Source organism: Patella vulgata, chromosome 8, assembly GCF_932274485.2.
Source record: "Patella vulgata chromosome 8, xgPatVulg1.2, whole genome shotgun sequence".
Classification (NCBI taxonomy): domain Eukaryota; kingdom Metazoa; phylum Mollusca; class Gastropoda; family Patellidae; genus Patella; species Patella vulgata.
Window position 1 is genome coordinate 22,296,381 of NC_065886.2, and position 16,565 is coordinate 22,312,945.

At 35.3% G+C, this 16,565-nt stretch overlaps 1 protein-coding gene across 2 annotated transcripts in view; it reads left to right on the forward strand.

Annotated features, from left to right (window-relative positions):
- The first annotated feature begins 6,601 nt into the window (after nucleotides 1-6,601).
- Nucleotides 6,602-16,565, forward strand: part of LOC126829468 (serine/threonine-protein kinase SIK2) — a 36,103-nt gene continuing 26,139 nt past the window's right edge. Inside the window, exons 1-2 of one of the 2 annotated variants that reach the window (XM_050559374.2) lie at nucleotides 6,602-6,874; nucleotides 12,990-13,106. In XM_050559374.2, coding sequence (XP_050415331.1) covers nucleotides 6,752-6,874; nucleotides 12,990-13,106 — 240 coding nt within the window. In that variant the 5' untranslated portion in view covers nucleotides 6,602-6,751. Of the gene's footprint in view, nucleotides 6,875-12,989; nucleotides 13,107-13,674; nucleotides 13,683-16,565 lie in introns of those variants that run through there. The other variant, XM_056102756.1, reaches the window with a different exon arrangement.

Below are 16,565 nucleotides of genomic sequence, written 5' to 3' on the forward strand. Positions count from 1 at the left end.
CTCTTTCTCTCATAATCCTGAAAGCCAACGACAATATAGCCATGTTTGTCCAGGTGAATAAATTGCATTTCACAACAACCTTTAGATATTCATTTGAACAAACCGACCCAGGAATAAAGCCAACACCATATTCCTGAGCCAACATGGACGTTGGCTTTGTTTTATTGTGAGTATAGCTCTCCTCCTACACTCCTGTGTGTTTTAGTCAAAGAAGCGACAGGTGAGGACAATGGCACGTGTGTTATTTCTGTCAATATTCGTGACGCATAAAATAACATTAACAAAGCGTGTGGGAAAAACAATTACCTCACGCTGAATATAACTCGTTAAAGTTAATTATTACGCAATCTAACTTGTAATCTGAATTTGAAAAAAAAACCAGTAACCATACCGTAATAACCATTCAAGTCCGGACGGATAAGGTTGGGGGGGGGGGGGGGAGAGATTATATCTTCTTCATTGTAAATCAGCGTTTTATTACGTGTATCTATAGGAGCCACGGCGGTTCATAACTAGCAGGGATTCGACCCCGGTGTTGGCTGAGAAAGTTCTTAGGTGCAGCACTAACGACGTAATACGAAACCATATCTAGACTGCGATGCTATGTCTGTGATTTCCCCGCGTATTTTTTTATTCTGCTGTAAAAATTAGAGCTACCGGAAAATTCACAACGAAACGAAAAAATGCTGTGTGCTGATAATACGAGAAGGCGTATAATTTTAAGCCATTTAAAACATGTCTTTTATTCACTTAATTCATTAAACATCCGCTTATATGTGTTTATAATTATACGCTTATTAAATAATAACTATATTTTAATATAATTAATCTCTGAGTTCTTTCCTAACTTAAAGGAGCTAAATCGCTAACATTTGGGACCAAGAAATTGACACAAGTGGGTCGCACCTCATATAATACTGTAATATGAATGTATATAAACTGATATACATTCAATGGTTTCCGTTTTTACTCTGATTTCAAATCAGTTATATTCCGCGAAATAAGCCCGCAGTCTCAATCGAATGCAAATTTCTAGCACCTGGTTATTCCAGTCTACATACGCCGTTTGTTTTGGTGCAATATGTCTAGCCTCGTTCCTCGAGTCTCTTGCTAGAACTGGGGCTGAAACGCATTATGGTACACGATTCGTGTACCAATGGCAAAATGTTTATTTTGTCTTAAATATTGGATATCAGAAGCCCATCTTTTCTCGGTGAGATCACAGCATCAATGTTGATTTAAATTGACAAATAATTTGTGTTTTCAATGTTGAAGATTTTGGATGATATTGAGTTAGAGACTTAGCAACTTTAAATATGAATGGGCAGAAAATGAAATGAAATGAAATGGTGTTTAACGTCCTACTGTTCTGCTCCTAAACGGGGCTAATGAAGACGGACATACGCCATACAGTGTGCTATGAGGGAAATTTTGTCCGGGCAGCGGCGCTACGGCCTACTCTTATATCGAATTCCAACTGCCAAGGGATCTTTTACGTGCACGCCAATATGTACACGGGACCTCGGTTTTTCGTACCATCCGAACGACTAGACAGCTGTCCTTGTCAGGCCCTCCGTCCTGCATCACTGATATAAGGGGAAACCACGCCGGAAAATCTGGATGAACTTTCTCGGCCAATGCAGGGATCGAACACCCGACCTCCAGGATAGCGAGCCAGCGTCTTACCCACTTAAGCACATGATCATGATGAATGGGCAGATTCTTCTGACTTGTTGCATATTTTGTAATGTAAACATGTCCAACTAAACTACGTAGTGAAATAAAGAAAAAGAAACATTACCGATCAGTTAGATTTATTAAAAGACACCGCCACTGATCGGCAATGTTTATTTTTCTTTAAATTATCTTGAAATCGCATTTTGGTCGAAAAACTGCAAATTAATTTTTATTTCATCAGTGTAGATTTATTAACACATATAAGCCAATATATAAGGAATTCATTTAAAAATGAATAGAAGTCATGTCTTTAAATGGCTTAAAATATACGTCTTCTCGTATTATCATTACATGACATTTCTTCGTTTCGTTGTGAATTTACAGCAGAATAGAAAATACGCTGGAAATAATGCACTCCCGATCATTATCGCTATTTTTTGACGTTCGTCATTTGCCGTTTTAGGAGAATCACAGCCACCTGTATGATGAAAACCCGAGGTCCCGTTTCCACATTGGTGTGCCTTAAAAGAATCCATAACAGTTGGAATTCGATAAAAAGTAGATGGATACGCCGCGTCCCTAACAAAATTCCACCGGTAGTACATTTAGTGTAGAAATGAAATGGGGTTTAACGACCTTATAATTTTCTGCACCGACTGGACTAATGAAGACGAGCTTACGCCATACACTGTGCTATGACCTACTCTTAGTTCGAATTCCAACTGCCAAGGGTTCATTTTAGGTGCACGTTCCTTGTCGGCCCACCCACTCGTCCTGCGACACTGACAAGGGGGAACCGCGGTGGAATGTTCACTATCTGAAGCGAACCCAAGACTTCCTAGTTAGCGAGGTAGCGTCTTGTTCACTGAACCACCGCCGCTCCTTTTTTGGTGTAGAAAAGTAGGATACTAAACCCCATTTTATTTCTCTTATTTGCCCACCGACTTCGGTTTTGTCCAGTCCAACTGAAGTCCCATAAGCATTACCCATGACAAGGAGAATTCACGAGGCTTGTCTATCGTCTTTCCAATCAAATTTTAGTCGAATACAGATTGCAAGTTTTGTAAGGTGTCATGACAAACGACCCAAGTTGTAGAGACGCTAGGACCTTCATTAGTTTTTGTGCTTGTATAACTCGTGCACGTCATATATGGAGATAGGTTTATCTTATAAAACGGATATGAGTTGCTATAGATGTTGCGGAGGTGTAGTGATATGAATAATTTCTATTCAATATACCACGTTTACCTTATTTATACACAACTCATCATCCGTCCATTATAACACCTGCATCACTCTTCAAACACAGATCATCAACTGTAGTTAATGTAGATGGCCGATAATTATTATTTTAAGAAATGCTACACTTATGTTAAGACTAAAACAGCAAGCTTTCTTTATAATGTCTAAAATAAATTGGGTCGACTAACGGTAGTGATCTTCCCAATTGACCCACTGAAGTAGTGATCTTACCGTATAATGATGTTACTGTAAAACAAAAATGAAATCAAATGAAATGGGGTTTAACGTCCTAATGTTCTGCTCCTATGCTGCCCCCCCCCCCCTGCTCAGCTACATAAAAAAAAGTATCAGATGGTTCTACTAAATATGATGAGTTAGATATGGATGACATTATAGAACGGTTCGTCAAAAAACATCCACGCAGTGGTATTATTGCGTAGCCTTTACCTATGCAATGGTTTTACATTGTACTGGTGGCTCAGAAATTTGTTTTACTTTTTGTACCTTACCAAAGCAGTGGCGGTCTTACCATACAATATTTACCCGGCAGTGGTCATATAATACTTACCCGGGGAATAGTCTTGCCGAATTATGCCGTTTCAGAAACTTTGTTACACCATGTGTAACCTGTTTTGCGCTGCTGTAGGCTATATTTTGTCCGACGTTATTTGTACCTGGGCTCTAGCTATTCCAAAACCTGGACCGTCAGGAATGTTTTCTTAGTAGCCTAAATATTACTTTTGCATTTTGGTATTTTTCATTTTAAAAAAAACTCTGGAAATTTGACTGTCAAATATTGACATTAAATAATCTCTCTATCTTTGATACCTTCAAGGCATCCAACTGTGTCCATGGTACTTTGAAAATTTGAAACTTTATCCAGGGCACCAAATCGTGGGCGCAATCATTGTTTCAGCACTCACATCCTCAATCTGAACAACAGACCCACCCTATACCTGCAGAGAAACTACCATTTAGTTTTCGAACGTTAACTATAAACGTATACGTCACATCCTGCACCATAAATTTTGTGGTGTTTATAAAAAGAGGACGGGACAACAGGGAGTATTTATTTTATTGACGAATTAATAATGATGACACTCATTCGGGATTGACTCACGGGTTTAGTATACTATAGCATCTAATCATACGCAAACCGGTCCCGTCGCCAATCTCTGACCAGGTCTGTGCCTTTATTGCGTTATTGAAGGATCGGCGACATCTTCCTGCTACTGAAATAACTAAATGACATTTCTTTACTACCCGAAGGCCCTATGTTCTCCTACACTTACATCATATTAATTAATTCAATGTCCTGCATATAGTACAAGGTTACAAAGATCTCCATACATATAGATATTAAAAGGTCAGCTGATTCTCTCTCCTGACTGAGAGAAATGGTTAATAGCAAATGGTTAGTTACCATCAGATACAATGGCGCAAACCCTCCAATATAACAGGGAAAAATTAAACTCCTGAATGTCGATTTAATTATTATGGTGATTGGCCGTGCCTCGGTAGTTTAAATATCCTGAAGATATCGGTCGACTAGGTCATTCATCAGCACGTGCTATTCTAAAATCAAGGAATTTACAAGAATATATCGCGGAATACCGATTACAATTACATAAAGATATTAATAACCCTGTTGGTTTTAGATAAACCAAACAGATACGTATACCGCCTTCAACTGGATGTTGTCAAGAATGTGTCTTTATTCCCACTATTAGCACTTCAGAAAAAGTTTATATAATTTTTTGTGTACGCCTACATTGTTGACATCCATGACAATGATAGCATAGTGGTTGCAAATTGGTCGCAATCTTTACAATCACGGCCAATATAATATTTAACACCGAGCTTAAGTTAATTAGCCAGTAATATCAACTTTGTATTTTCTAAAACTGATTTAGGTAGAAATTATATTATGTTTGATGTATGTTTTGGGCAAAAATAGGACCGATATGGTCTGTGAAATTTGATTTGAACATCTCCTGAGCATAGTGATCTATATCATCAATGCGGAGGATTTGCGTAGTTCACAGGTTTTTGATAATGACTGCCATGGTTGTTTCCCTTGATTTATTTGTAGAATCTTGTGAACGATGTGTAATGCCAGGGGTTATTAAGTAATGTTTTAAAGTAAGGATTCGAAACCAGTTTATAGTGTTTCTGCCTAGGATCCTTTTATATAATTTTGCTAACGTTTTATCGGGAAAAGTTATCATCCGATTTTGTTGAAATCTGTCAGTCAGGAAAACACTTATTTTACTTCCCATGATTAATTTGTCATATCTTTTGAATTCTCTTGTTGCACAATTTGCTTGAAATTTGTATGAAGTAAGTTGATAGCTTACCCATGCGACCGTAAGTCCCCACCGAGGCGACATTTTTACAATCTTGCCTCACCTACCCCAGTCGCTACCCGCATAGCACCTAAACACTAGTATAAGCCCATGGAAATCACTTCCGTCGGGGGTTCTGTCAGCGTCGCGAGAAAAAAATGGGACTCCGGGGGATTGTCTCCTGAGACAATTTTTAAGCTACTGAACACATCTGTAAGCTATTATTAAGCTATTTAGCAGTTGAAGGTCAATCAGTTTATTAAGTGTGTTCTATCATTTTGTATTTTATTTGCTTTATCCGATTTACATGTATGTTTTTACAAGCAGTCAATCAAATTCCGTAAATGAGACCGAGATAAATATCATAGTCACGTGATTAAAACTGATTATATAAGTAGTTATAACAACTTGAATTTTTAGTGGGTGGTGACTATTTACTCTTTAGTGATAATTTATGACGACATATATTCAATATCTCCCGCGTAGTTAAACCTAGTTATAAATCCGGAAGGTGGTATAATTTATATCCGTCACAGTCATCTACCTTACCATAAACTGACCGAATTTTAATTTGAAAATAACTTGCTAATAGTAGTATATTATGCATACAATTATAGATAGAAACCGGACTGACATTTCCTCAACTCCTCATTGGTAATTTTTGTGATGTGATTTATCTGCAGGGAAGAGGTCTTGTAGACGGTACCCTCCCCCTTTTCTCTCATGAAACCCCATTCAAAAGCCATGAGAGAGGCAGATATCATGTACCCATTCTGGATGTGTTCGGTCCCACTCGTAAAAAAATCTATTGGATCCGCCCATGTGAATTTTTATAAACCTAACAACAAAAAAAAAAAAAATTAATCTTTCTAATCTTAAAATGCGGATTAACCATATTTATAACCAAGTGGTCCATACTCGGCCCACATTCTTTTTGCTGTGTGCTAATAACTATTTGTATAGTAAGCAATCCAATGTTGATAAGCCGGTGGCTGTTATATAGGTCGTTACAGGTACGACCACTAGGGAAATACAAGTTGAAATGCCCGGTCGTATATAAACACATTATCTATCTACATCCAATATAGATCATTCTTGTTTAGGGAGTATAAATATTGTGCGGAAGCCTTTTTAACTCTTCGATCGAGCTATTTTTATACATCTCTCCTGTTGTTTGGAATGACTCAACCAATCTGTTGTACCACTTCTTTGATATGCAGTATTCTTGTTTAGCCCCGAAACGCGCACTTACGTCAAAGGTAGTAGGTTTACCATAGCAACCATCGAATACGAAACTCCGCCTTCAAATCAGATAATACAACAGTGGACGTGCCGATGACGTCACATGACGTCACGACCTGTCTACTAGCGCCATGCGAAAATAGGAGAGGTAGGGAAGATGTCCACGACCAATTATACTATCTTTATACGGTTGAAAAGGCTCATTTGGTGAAAGTTAAAAGATATACTGTACCTATGTATAAACAATGGTCATGGCGGAGAGGCCGAAAGGACAAATCCGTGTTGGATTTTACGATATTGAGAGGACGATCGGAAAGGGAAACTTTGCAGTTGTTAAATTAGCAAAACATCGGATTACTAAAACAGAGGTTTGTTTTCTTTATGAATTCTTCCTATATTAGCCTAATTTTTAGAATTATCATTTCACTGACCAAATCTATATTGCAAAATAAGCATAGAACAGACACACATTTATAAATAAGATCCTATGTCTCCAGTAAGACCAATTGCCATTAACACAAACCGACAAGTGACAAGGTGCCGGCCTCTCTAAAAAGGTGACCAAGTCAAAGTTAAAATAATTCTTAGAAAATCTCCCTTTTTCGAAAGTTTCAACCATTAATCATAGCCACACTACTAGTGTCACTAGATATTGCCCTGACACTAAACTGAGGGGGATAATTAGACAATTTGAATAATTATATGGCCCCATAACCGTTAATGAATGAAGTTTCATAATCATAGTCATACTACTTTTTACCTAGCCTGAACTTAATTATAGTCTCATTACTACACTCGCACCTTCAGGAACGGGCCTATTAGCACCTGTCCTTGTTGAAACTCCTCAGCAGCCAGTAACTTTTACTGGTCAACTTTTTACTGCTAAGGCTGACCTAAAAATTATCTTTGTTTCACCAAACCCAACCCACAGCCTACAGGCACAATCAAGGAGAAGGGTCACCCGTTTTTTTTTTACTTTTTGTTGGTTTTTTTTTTTACTTTTGCTTTTATAAAGTAAAATTCGTAGAGCTAATTTGACATCCGGATTTTTAGTGAGGCATAATTAGCCACGAACTTGAAGTGTGAATTTCTTTCAACATGTTTTTAAAGATTACGTGGGTTGTGCCTTCATTTTACTCGAAAACTATTAAAAATATTGTTGTTATTATTAAGACACTCCACGGGCATCATTTCATGGTAATGGACACGCTTTCGTCTGCAACCATTTTGTTGAGAAGCTAGAGTCAGTATGTGCGACACAGCTTACTGTAAAAATTCATCCACTCTTGCTAAGTAGCTTAAGCGTCGCGATTGCAGTCTAAATATAGGTAGGCCTAAACACACAAATTTATAAACATTGGCAATACAAAGACAAAATTCGATTAACTAGGGGGAAATAATGGAATCTTTGAAAAAATTCTAATTTTTTCAAAGATTCCAATTTTTTTCCCTTGGGCTGACCTTAAAAATATCTTTGTTTCGCCAAACCCGACCCACAATCGAGGAGAAGGGTCGGTAGGTCGGGGTTTTTTTTCAGATTTTTTTTTAAAGAGCTAATTTGACAGCTTGATAATTTTCTGGGGGGGGGGGGGAAACATTCGTCTTTTTTTATTGTCAAACAAATCAATGAGTATGACATCGGGATTTTTCGTGATGCACGACTCCGAGACTCGCACACGATTTGCCACGAACTCTAAGTGTGAAACCCCTTCAACACGTTTTTAACGATCGTGCGGGTTGTGCCTTCATTTTTCTCGAAAACGGATATTGAAAATATCTTCATTTTTAAAACGACGCCCCACAGACATAGAGGCAGAATCATTTCGTGGGAATAGACGTGCTTTCGTCTGCAACCATTTTGTTGAGAAGCGACACCTATAACGCTTTCGTCTTGATCAACCAGTTTCAATAATGAATCAAACTATAGCCATAGTAAAGGGAAATAACTCTCGTGATATATTTCAGGTTGACACACAAAATAAAATAAAAAGATCGCGGAAAAGTGCAATAAAATAATTTAAGTCGGGGGTGGTTTTAGTTAGTCGGTCGCGTTAGGCGAAACAAGGATATTTTTAAGGTCAGCTTTGGTTACCTAAATTTTGTTTCGTCTATGTGTCACACATCCTGACTCTAGCGAGGTAAGCAAAGTCTTATTTTCTCACTAAAATGTTCCTTTACATTGTACAGGAATTCACAGGGACTGACATGCGGCCGTTTAGCAGTAAAAAGTTGCCCAGTAAAACTTACTGGGAAGGCAAAAGGTTGCAACAAGGAGCCAATAAGCCGGTTCCTTAACGTATAGGGCGAGTGTAATGAGACTTGCGTTCGGAGCAGAAATGTTCTACTCTTTACCCAGCCTAGCCTGATAGTAATGCCATCATGGTGTAATTTTACTAATTAGAGTAGATAAGTATGATCTAGAGTTAACCTGAAGTCTAGAGAAATCATCAGACATTCCTTGCATCTCTTATAACAACCTCCCCCACACATCTACTCGTTTTACATTTTAACTAACACGAAAAAGCCACAAAATTTATTATGTACTGTGAATGGAAAAACATAAGGATTGAGTTTTCAGAAAGAAAAAAAAACAACCTTGTAGCATATTGCAGAAGACAAATTTTTCATTTTGTGTAATCTTAGATCACTTAGTGCTTATACATAAGAAATTATTTTAATCGTTATTTTCGGAAAGAGATTCAGAGGGACACGCTTAGATGCATACAACTGCATTCCCTTAGTAGATTGATCGTATCAGTAAGCAATGCCGCAAAAATGTAAGCTTATAGAAGGGTATTTTTAGGGAACTAGTCAAGACTGGGGAATGAAAACCAAAGCAAACAACATGTTATTTTGCAGGATGTTTATAAGTTCTGTTATTTACAGATATTTCATAATTTCTCACCGTCTCACACTCTCATAATCACTGTGATACACAATTTTTTTTGTCCATAGGCCTATTTGGTTAATTTTGTAGCATTTACTGATACATGTAGTATTGTACTACTGTATGTAAAAGGCCTAGACCGAAATTTGGTTAGTAGTACAGTACATGTAGGTCAGAAATTCTGATTTATATGAAATTCTACATACATGTAAGGTAGGCCTACATACTTTTTTCATTGCACATCTCCCTGTCTTCATTAGCTCAGTCGGTACAGAACAGTAGGACATTAAACTTCATTTCATTTCATTGCACATCTAATTATAATCTAAAAGAAATATAACAATTCGCAACATTCAGCATCCTCTGCAAGTGCTAGTGATATAAAGAAGTCTGTGCCACTTGTAGTAAGGCACTAAGTGTTAAGTAAAATATTTTGATGGGCCTATTTTTAATCCGATTGAATCCGAGATGGAAGTGTATATATCTACATTGATATAATTTTGACCCAAATCAAATGGTCTAACCAATTTAATTTTAACTCAGTGAATTAACAAATTTGAATGATTTATATTGTTTAGATTGTTTATTAATATTATTGTAGCAACAGTACATGGCAATCAAGACATAATCTTGATTATTCAATTTATCGCTATATTGTTAAATCTTGTAGGTGATTAAATCCATTTAAATCTCAGCCATCCAATGATCTACATGTAGCTAGTGTGTTGATTGTGTACGCTTGTCATATGGATAAATGTCTAAATGATAGTTTATTGTATGATTGATTTAGTAATTGGAACCATCATGTCACTCTACCTACACTATAACTTCAGCTACATCTAGTATATATAGACCTGGTTATCCAGTCACTGGATATGAGGAGAGATGGCCCAAAATGTATAAATATTTCTGTGGAACGGTGTATCCTAGAGCTTCGGATGCAATTACTTGTAGTTATATATACGACCAGGAATAAAGGTTTGCAAAAGTCTTTCACGCCAAATGAATTTGTATTTTCTCCCATCTATATCTAGGACTGTCCCTTTAATTGAAATAATATGTGTCAGACTACTCAATTCAACATTTTATTTTAACCTAAATCAAAAATGTTAAGTCTTTTAAAATCATTAATGAGGAGCTGTTTTGCTTTTCTAGAAATGGTACACCCATTGCCATGTCATATGCATGAAACGATGGATTCATAGCTCTAGTCTATGTACAGTTTATTGCACTGAACCCTCTGCACTCCTTTCCCCATCTGAGATCAAGTGATTTTTTGGTCATACATTTTTTTGCCAATATAACTTTTCTAAACAAAATTTCTGATTTGCTTTAATAGCTCTCTATGGGGATCATTGTTGGCAGTACCATTCTTCACACCATTTCTCTTTTGAGAGATATCAGATGCTGTGGTGAACCCCATTCATTTAAAATTTCTAGAACATACCAGTGCTGAACACCTACTGGTTTGTATGTGTTTCCACCATGTTAACATGCTGTTGTCATTGTATTATGGATGTCTTACAGTGAAACAACAGGACATACTATATTTGGATATAACCTGTATAATCAACACAACATGTGTTTGTATGTAAATAGTATACAATATTGTTGTTGATGTTATGAATAGAGGGTGGTTACTTTTTGGGATGTAACGTTAACAAGTACATTTCACCAATAATAAATTTTCCTTTTTTTCATTATGTAAATCAGTATAATTTAAATCTGTTAGAAATAATCTTTATAACTTGTTAGCCACAAACATTAAAATCCCTTTAATTTAATTCTTAAAGACAAAGCCAGTACCGGTACACTAACTACATGTGGTTCCTGTGTGTAGGCTACATGGACAGCTGTTGCTCTCTTAGACCTTGTCTTTTATAATCCTTCAAGTTCATTTAATGAATAATGTCACAAAGTAGCCATTGGCAGTATACCTTGATATTGTGGACACTCATAGTCATACAGTACTCTCACTACTACCTTGGCAAAATTCTTTTACTGATCTCCAGTTGATGGGTGTATTTATAAAAGAAAAGGTGACCCAGCAATAGCATTATAATTAAAACGGCTGACTTTATGAGTTTTACTGTCTCTTTTTGTGCAGGGAGTTCGTCAACATCACTCCAATTTAAATGACTTCGATGTTAGAAAGTTTTTAACTCTGAAACAAAAATGATGGCTCAATCTGTCCAGACCAAATTTATAATATCAGATCAGATATAACATTTGATGTTGGCTAGGATTTGTATTCTAATACTGACTGCTGGTGCAGTGATGTCAAGCTCATAAAATTAGAGTTATTATGATAGCATTGTAGTAACAGTTATACATTTTATCCTAACCACAAGAAACATTCAATAAAATGGAATCTTCCATTTTCGCAAACTGGTCGGAATTATGTTGAACTCTATTTTATTTCTAATCTTGTGCCCTGTAACTTACATGTACATGGCTAAACACAGTCCTAATTCCTTAAAGATGCATTATGTAAGATTAAGATAAATAGCTGGCTGTTCTTGCTATGAATAATTGTTAAAAAATATGCAGATAATGAAAATTTCATTCTAAAATTACTTTATTCTGGGTGAACATTTTGAGCCCATTGTTTATTATTGTAGCAACAGTACTTGTCAACTGAGACTAAGCTTCGACTATCCATTTATGCTTAAATTTTTAAATCTCGCGGGTGTTCAAATCCATTTAAAAAATCGGCCATCTGATGGTGTGGAGGGTTGATTATGGGCTTGCCATGTGAATAAATTTCTAAATAATAATTTATAAGCTTATTACATTTGAAACCAAAAGAAAGACATGCAATAGGAAGATTTAGCTCTTACATGTACTTGATTGAACATATTGTATGAACATATTTTTAAAAAATTAATTTCTGTATTTTTTTTTAAGAACAAGGAAAATTAATTGTCAGCTAGCACTTAATATTCTTAAGCCCAATGCGGAAAATTTTCAATTGAGGAAACTGATTATTTTAATAAATGAGCACTCTATTCAAATCTGTAATATTTTGTATTATGTTCAACTACTGGTTTAATGCAGATCTATGAACCCCTCGACAATTCCACAGAATTTGAATTTCACTAGTATTGCTTCCAACACATTCTCGTATGGTACGGACGGTACATTCTTCTTTGTGGATATGTTTCCAAACCACCTTACAAATTCATCAAACACCATCAAATATTGAATTTTTAAAATCTTTTGATATCCTAAAATATTCTTAAGGGGCCATGCTGAATTTGGTGAATTTTTACTCCTTTCCTATTGATAAAACTTGTTCATGAAATTAAAATTCGAAATGGTAACCTGGATGAATTCTAATCTACATTTATATATATAAAGCTACATCTAGCAATTTTCTAGTTATTTTTGCTGCAAAGCCTGCAGATAATTCTTGCTTCTAATTCCGTGGCATAATTTATCTTTTCCCCAGAAGGCTTTGGATTTTTTTTCATTCTCATCAAGTGTCGGCAGATTGTCTAGGGTTAGAAAGTGTGGCTCTGTGCCTTTTGGCAACTACATGTATGGTACCCTGTGAGAAAATTCCATTTCTATCGATTCTTATGTTATATTTTCAGGTAGCAATAAAGATTATAGATAAAACTCAGCTAGATGAAGCGAATTTGAAGAAAGTGTATCGTGAAGTCCAAATCATGAAATTGCTAAATCATCCACATATTGTAAAACTCTTCCAGGTAAGTGCCAGATATATTTTTCAGACTATCAGTTCAATGATTAAATTTCAGTCCATCATGGGCTTAATAATAAACCAAATATGATCTGGAAGATTTTTATAACTTTTATGTAACTTTACAAGTTTACAATTTTATTAAAATATTCCTACTTTAAACTATGAATTGAAATGGACAGAAAATTACCTTTATTGTACAGATAAATAATACTAAGAAGTGTTATTCAATATTAACTACATTGAATATCTGAATGTCCTATGATATTCAATAGTCGTTCTGATTATATATTTTGGTATAATTTGGAGGCTTTTTCGGCAAAATGTATCTGTCATGGAAATGGGTATCTAATTGTACTATTTCTACTTTATTGTTTGTTTTGTCCTTGTGTTGTTGCGCAATTATCCTCGGGCATTGTCTATATAATATGTCTTTGACACTGGTATTACTACAAGTACAAGCACTCATATAAAAGGTATTATGAGTGACCATATAATGTACTTGATCCAACATATTTAATCATTTCCTTTTAGATGAGACAGCACCAGGTGTGGTGTGTGTTTGACAGTTGTAAAGGTAAAGGTAGGAAGTAATTAAATATGACCAACCATCAAGGTGTCATATTGTTCTAGCAAAGTATATGATTCATATTTAACTATTTTAACTGACACCTACAAACATCCAGGACATTATAATAAAAGGCCAATATATTAAATTTATTGGGTTTGTGTACTAATTTGATTCTCCTGCAAAAATGAAACACTGTAATACCAAAACATGACTGCAGTATTTTTGAATACTAGTTGTAATCTGGAACAAGATAGCAGCTATTTACATTAACCAACAAAATGACTCAACATTCTTTTAATTTTCTATTATATCTGAAAAAAGACCAGAAGTACTGTTTGCACTGCTCATGGAACATATTCTTTTCTTCATTAAATTATGGGGAACCAAAGGATAGTGAGCGACATAATGGTAAAAAAAACACCCAAAACATGGAGGGCTCAGCAGGATTTTCTCCTCTGACTTTTTCCTCTGAAGGGTTAAATTATCTGAAAATGACCCCAACATAATTTAGGGTTAGGTTTTTTCAGGGGAAGGGGTGGGGAGAATTTATTTGGGCAGTTTCAGGTCTGGAAACCTAGCTCAAATCTTACATAAATCTCAACCTAAAAACAATGACAACTTTGTGTCTTTGTAGCCACTGAAGGTACTTGTATAGATGTTTAAAAAACTAAACCTCAAACTCAAGCAAAAATATTTTTGTGTTTGTCCTCAAACTGTCAGTAGATTGTCATACTAGTGGTACAGGCTATAATTAATAACACCAACTTTAAAACTTACTCAACAGCTTTATGCATGAAGATGCAATGTTATATTATACTCCTTGTTAAATTTAAACATTGATGGTTTTAGTGAAGACAGCCCCTTTAGGGTTACATCTTTGAACTTGGTTTTAAACTTCAGCCCCAATTTCTCAATCTATTTAATTTCTATTTATCTATTAATTAAACCTAGTTTGTGTAAATCTGCATATTCAATACAAAACCACCCCAAGACCTTTTTAAAGCATTACTCCTGCCATTAGGACAAAAATGTGTCATAGCTATTTATCCATCTTTTCTTGACAAGGCGACACTGACAGTGTCATTAATTTCATTTAAAGAAATTTTATAAGTTAGTATTTAAAGTTGCTAATTGTCTCAATTAGACATTAATGACCATAAGAAAATTTTCCAGTCTGTGCTAGCCACATGCTGACATAATAAGGTATCTTCTCATCTCAATCTACAATTGATTAATAAAACTGTTAAATAGTTCTTGCGATAATAAATATCGGAGTACACTTACTCGTTCTAGATTGGATGCCCAGATACCTATATAATTTTGATATTTAAAGCAGGTGATCATCATTTGCATTTTGGGGACACTATCTAATTTGCTGTGGCTTGCAAGGCATTCAAAATCCCTTACATTATGATCAGCTGCCTTAAGCTTGTGTATTTTGTATTTGCTTTAGAATGTTGATGCTGTATAGTAAAAGCCTTAAGGCATCATAAATCTGAATAAAAAACAGTTAAGAATGTATGGCCTAGAACGTTTTTATATAATTGGTTTTTTTTATAAATAATTGAATCTTGTTTGAGATTTGTTTAAATCTTTGTAATGGCCTTCAATACATTGTTATTATCCAGTCCACTATAGTCTTCTACAAGACAAATGTTAGCTGTGAAATACAGCTTGTGTTACACAGTTTCTCTACAGCAAGTCAATACTTCGTATCTGTAGCCTACATAAAATATACCATTATCTACACAAGCTATAAATAAACATCGCAAACTAATATTAGCTACAAGATAGCCATTGTTACTATAAATACAATAGTTCAAGAACCGAAGCTATAGATAAGATATAAAAGATATGGACTTGATTCCATTCAGGGTCAAATATAAAAGCTGCTTACTACTCAGTCTAAAGCATTTATTATCAACAGAAGTCAACAATAATAAAGAATGTAGGCCGTGAATTTGCTTAAACAGTAATGATAAACTTATTACAGGTTATTTTTTAAAAGATCTACATTATTCAAGAGCTAAATCTGCCTAATGGGCCTCAAATGTTATATAAATCATTAATTAGACATTTATTTACATGCTAAGCCCATAATCAACTCTCTAGAACTTCGAATGGTTTTGATTTTCAACAGATTTAAATTATACGATTATCAATGATTTTGTAACAACAGTAGCAATGACAAACGACGGTAACTCCGCTCAGAATGAAGTCATTTGACTGAAATTTTCAACATACTCCCTTTTCATTATCTATTTTTTAAATGTAAGCGAAAACTGTCAGCTGTCTATCTAAATCTTACATAATGCATCTTTAACTTTTACCTTAAAGTTATTTTTAACGTGTCGGTTATCTTTTTTGCTGAAATGTTTTTAATACTGGTACAGGCAACAGTGGTACGGTACTGTAAAGCAAGGAATCATAAAGACACCGGTGACAGATGGTCAACTTCAGAATTTCCCTTAAAATAAGGGATAAAAAAGTGTTTTATTGATAATGATTTCGATAATTAAAACAAAATCATTAGGCAAAAATTTGAGTTATCATTCAGACATTTACAATATGTAGAGCCTACAAGACAGTAATGTCAAATTCGTTATGTAATGTCAACTTCAGGTGTCCATCGATTTTAATCAATTTTGGATCAATGTATTTTGTGTTTAAAAAATCAATTTGATTAAAACACAGATCCTATTTCGTTTCGTTTTTATAGTTCAAAATTTCGTTTTACTTGTCTTTACTGCACTTGGATCTGGAAGAGTTGTTATTTAACTCGTGTTCTGAATGGTGTCAGGGATAAGCCAATGAAACGGTCTGTTACGGCGAGCTTTAGGCGTGTTTTTCACGGAACTGTGGGTAATCCACTAGTAACATCAATGCTGATTGGTT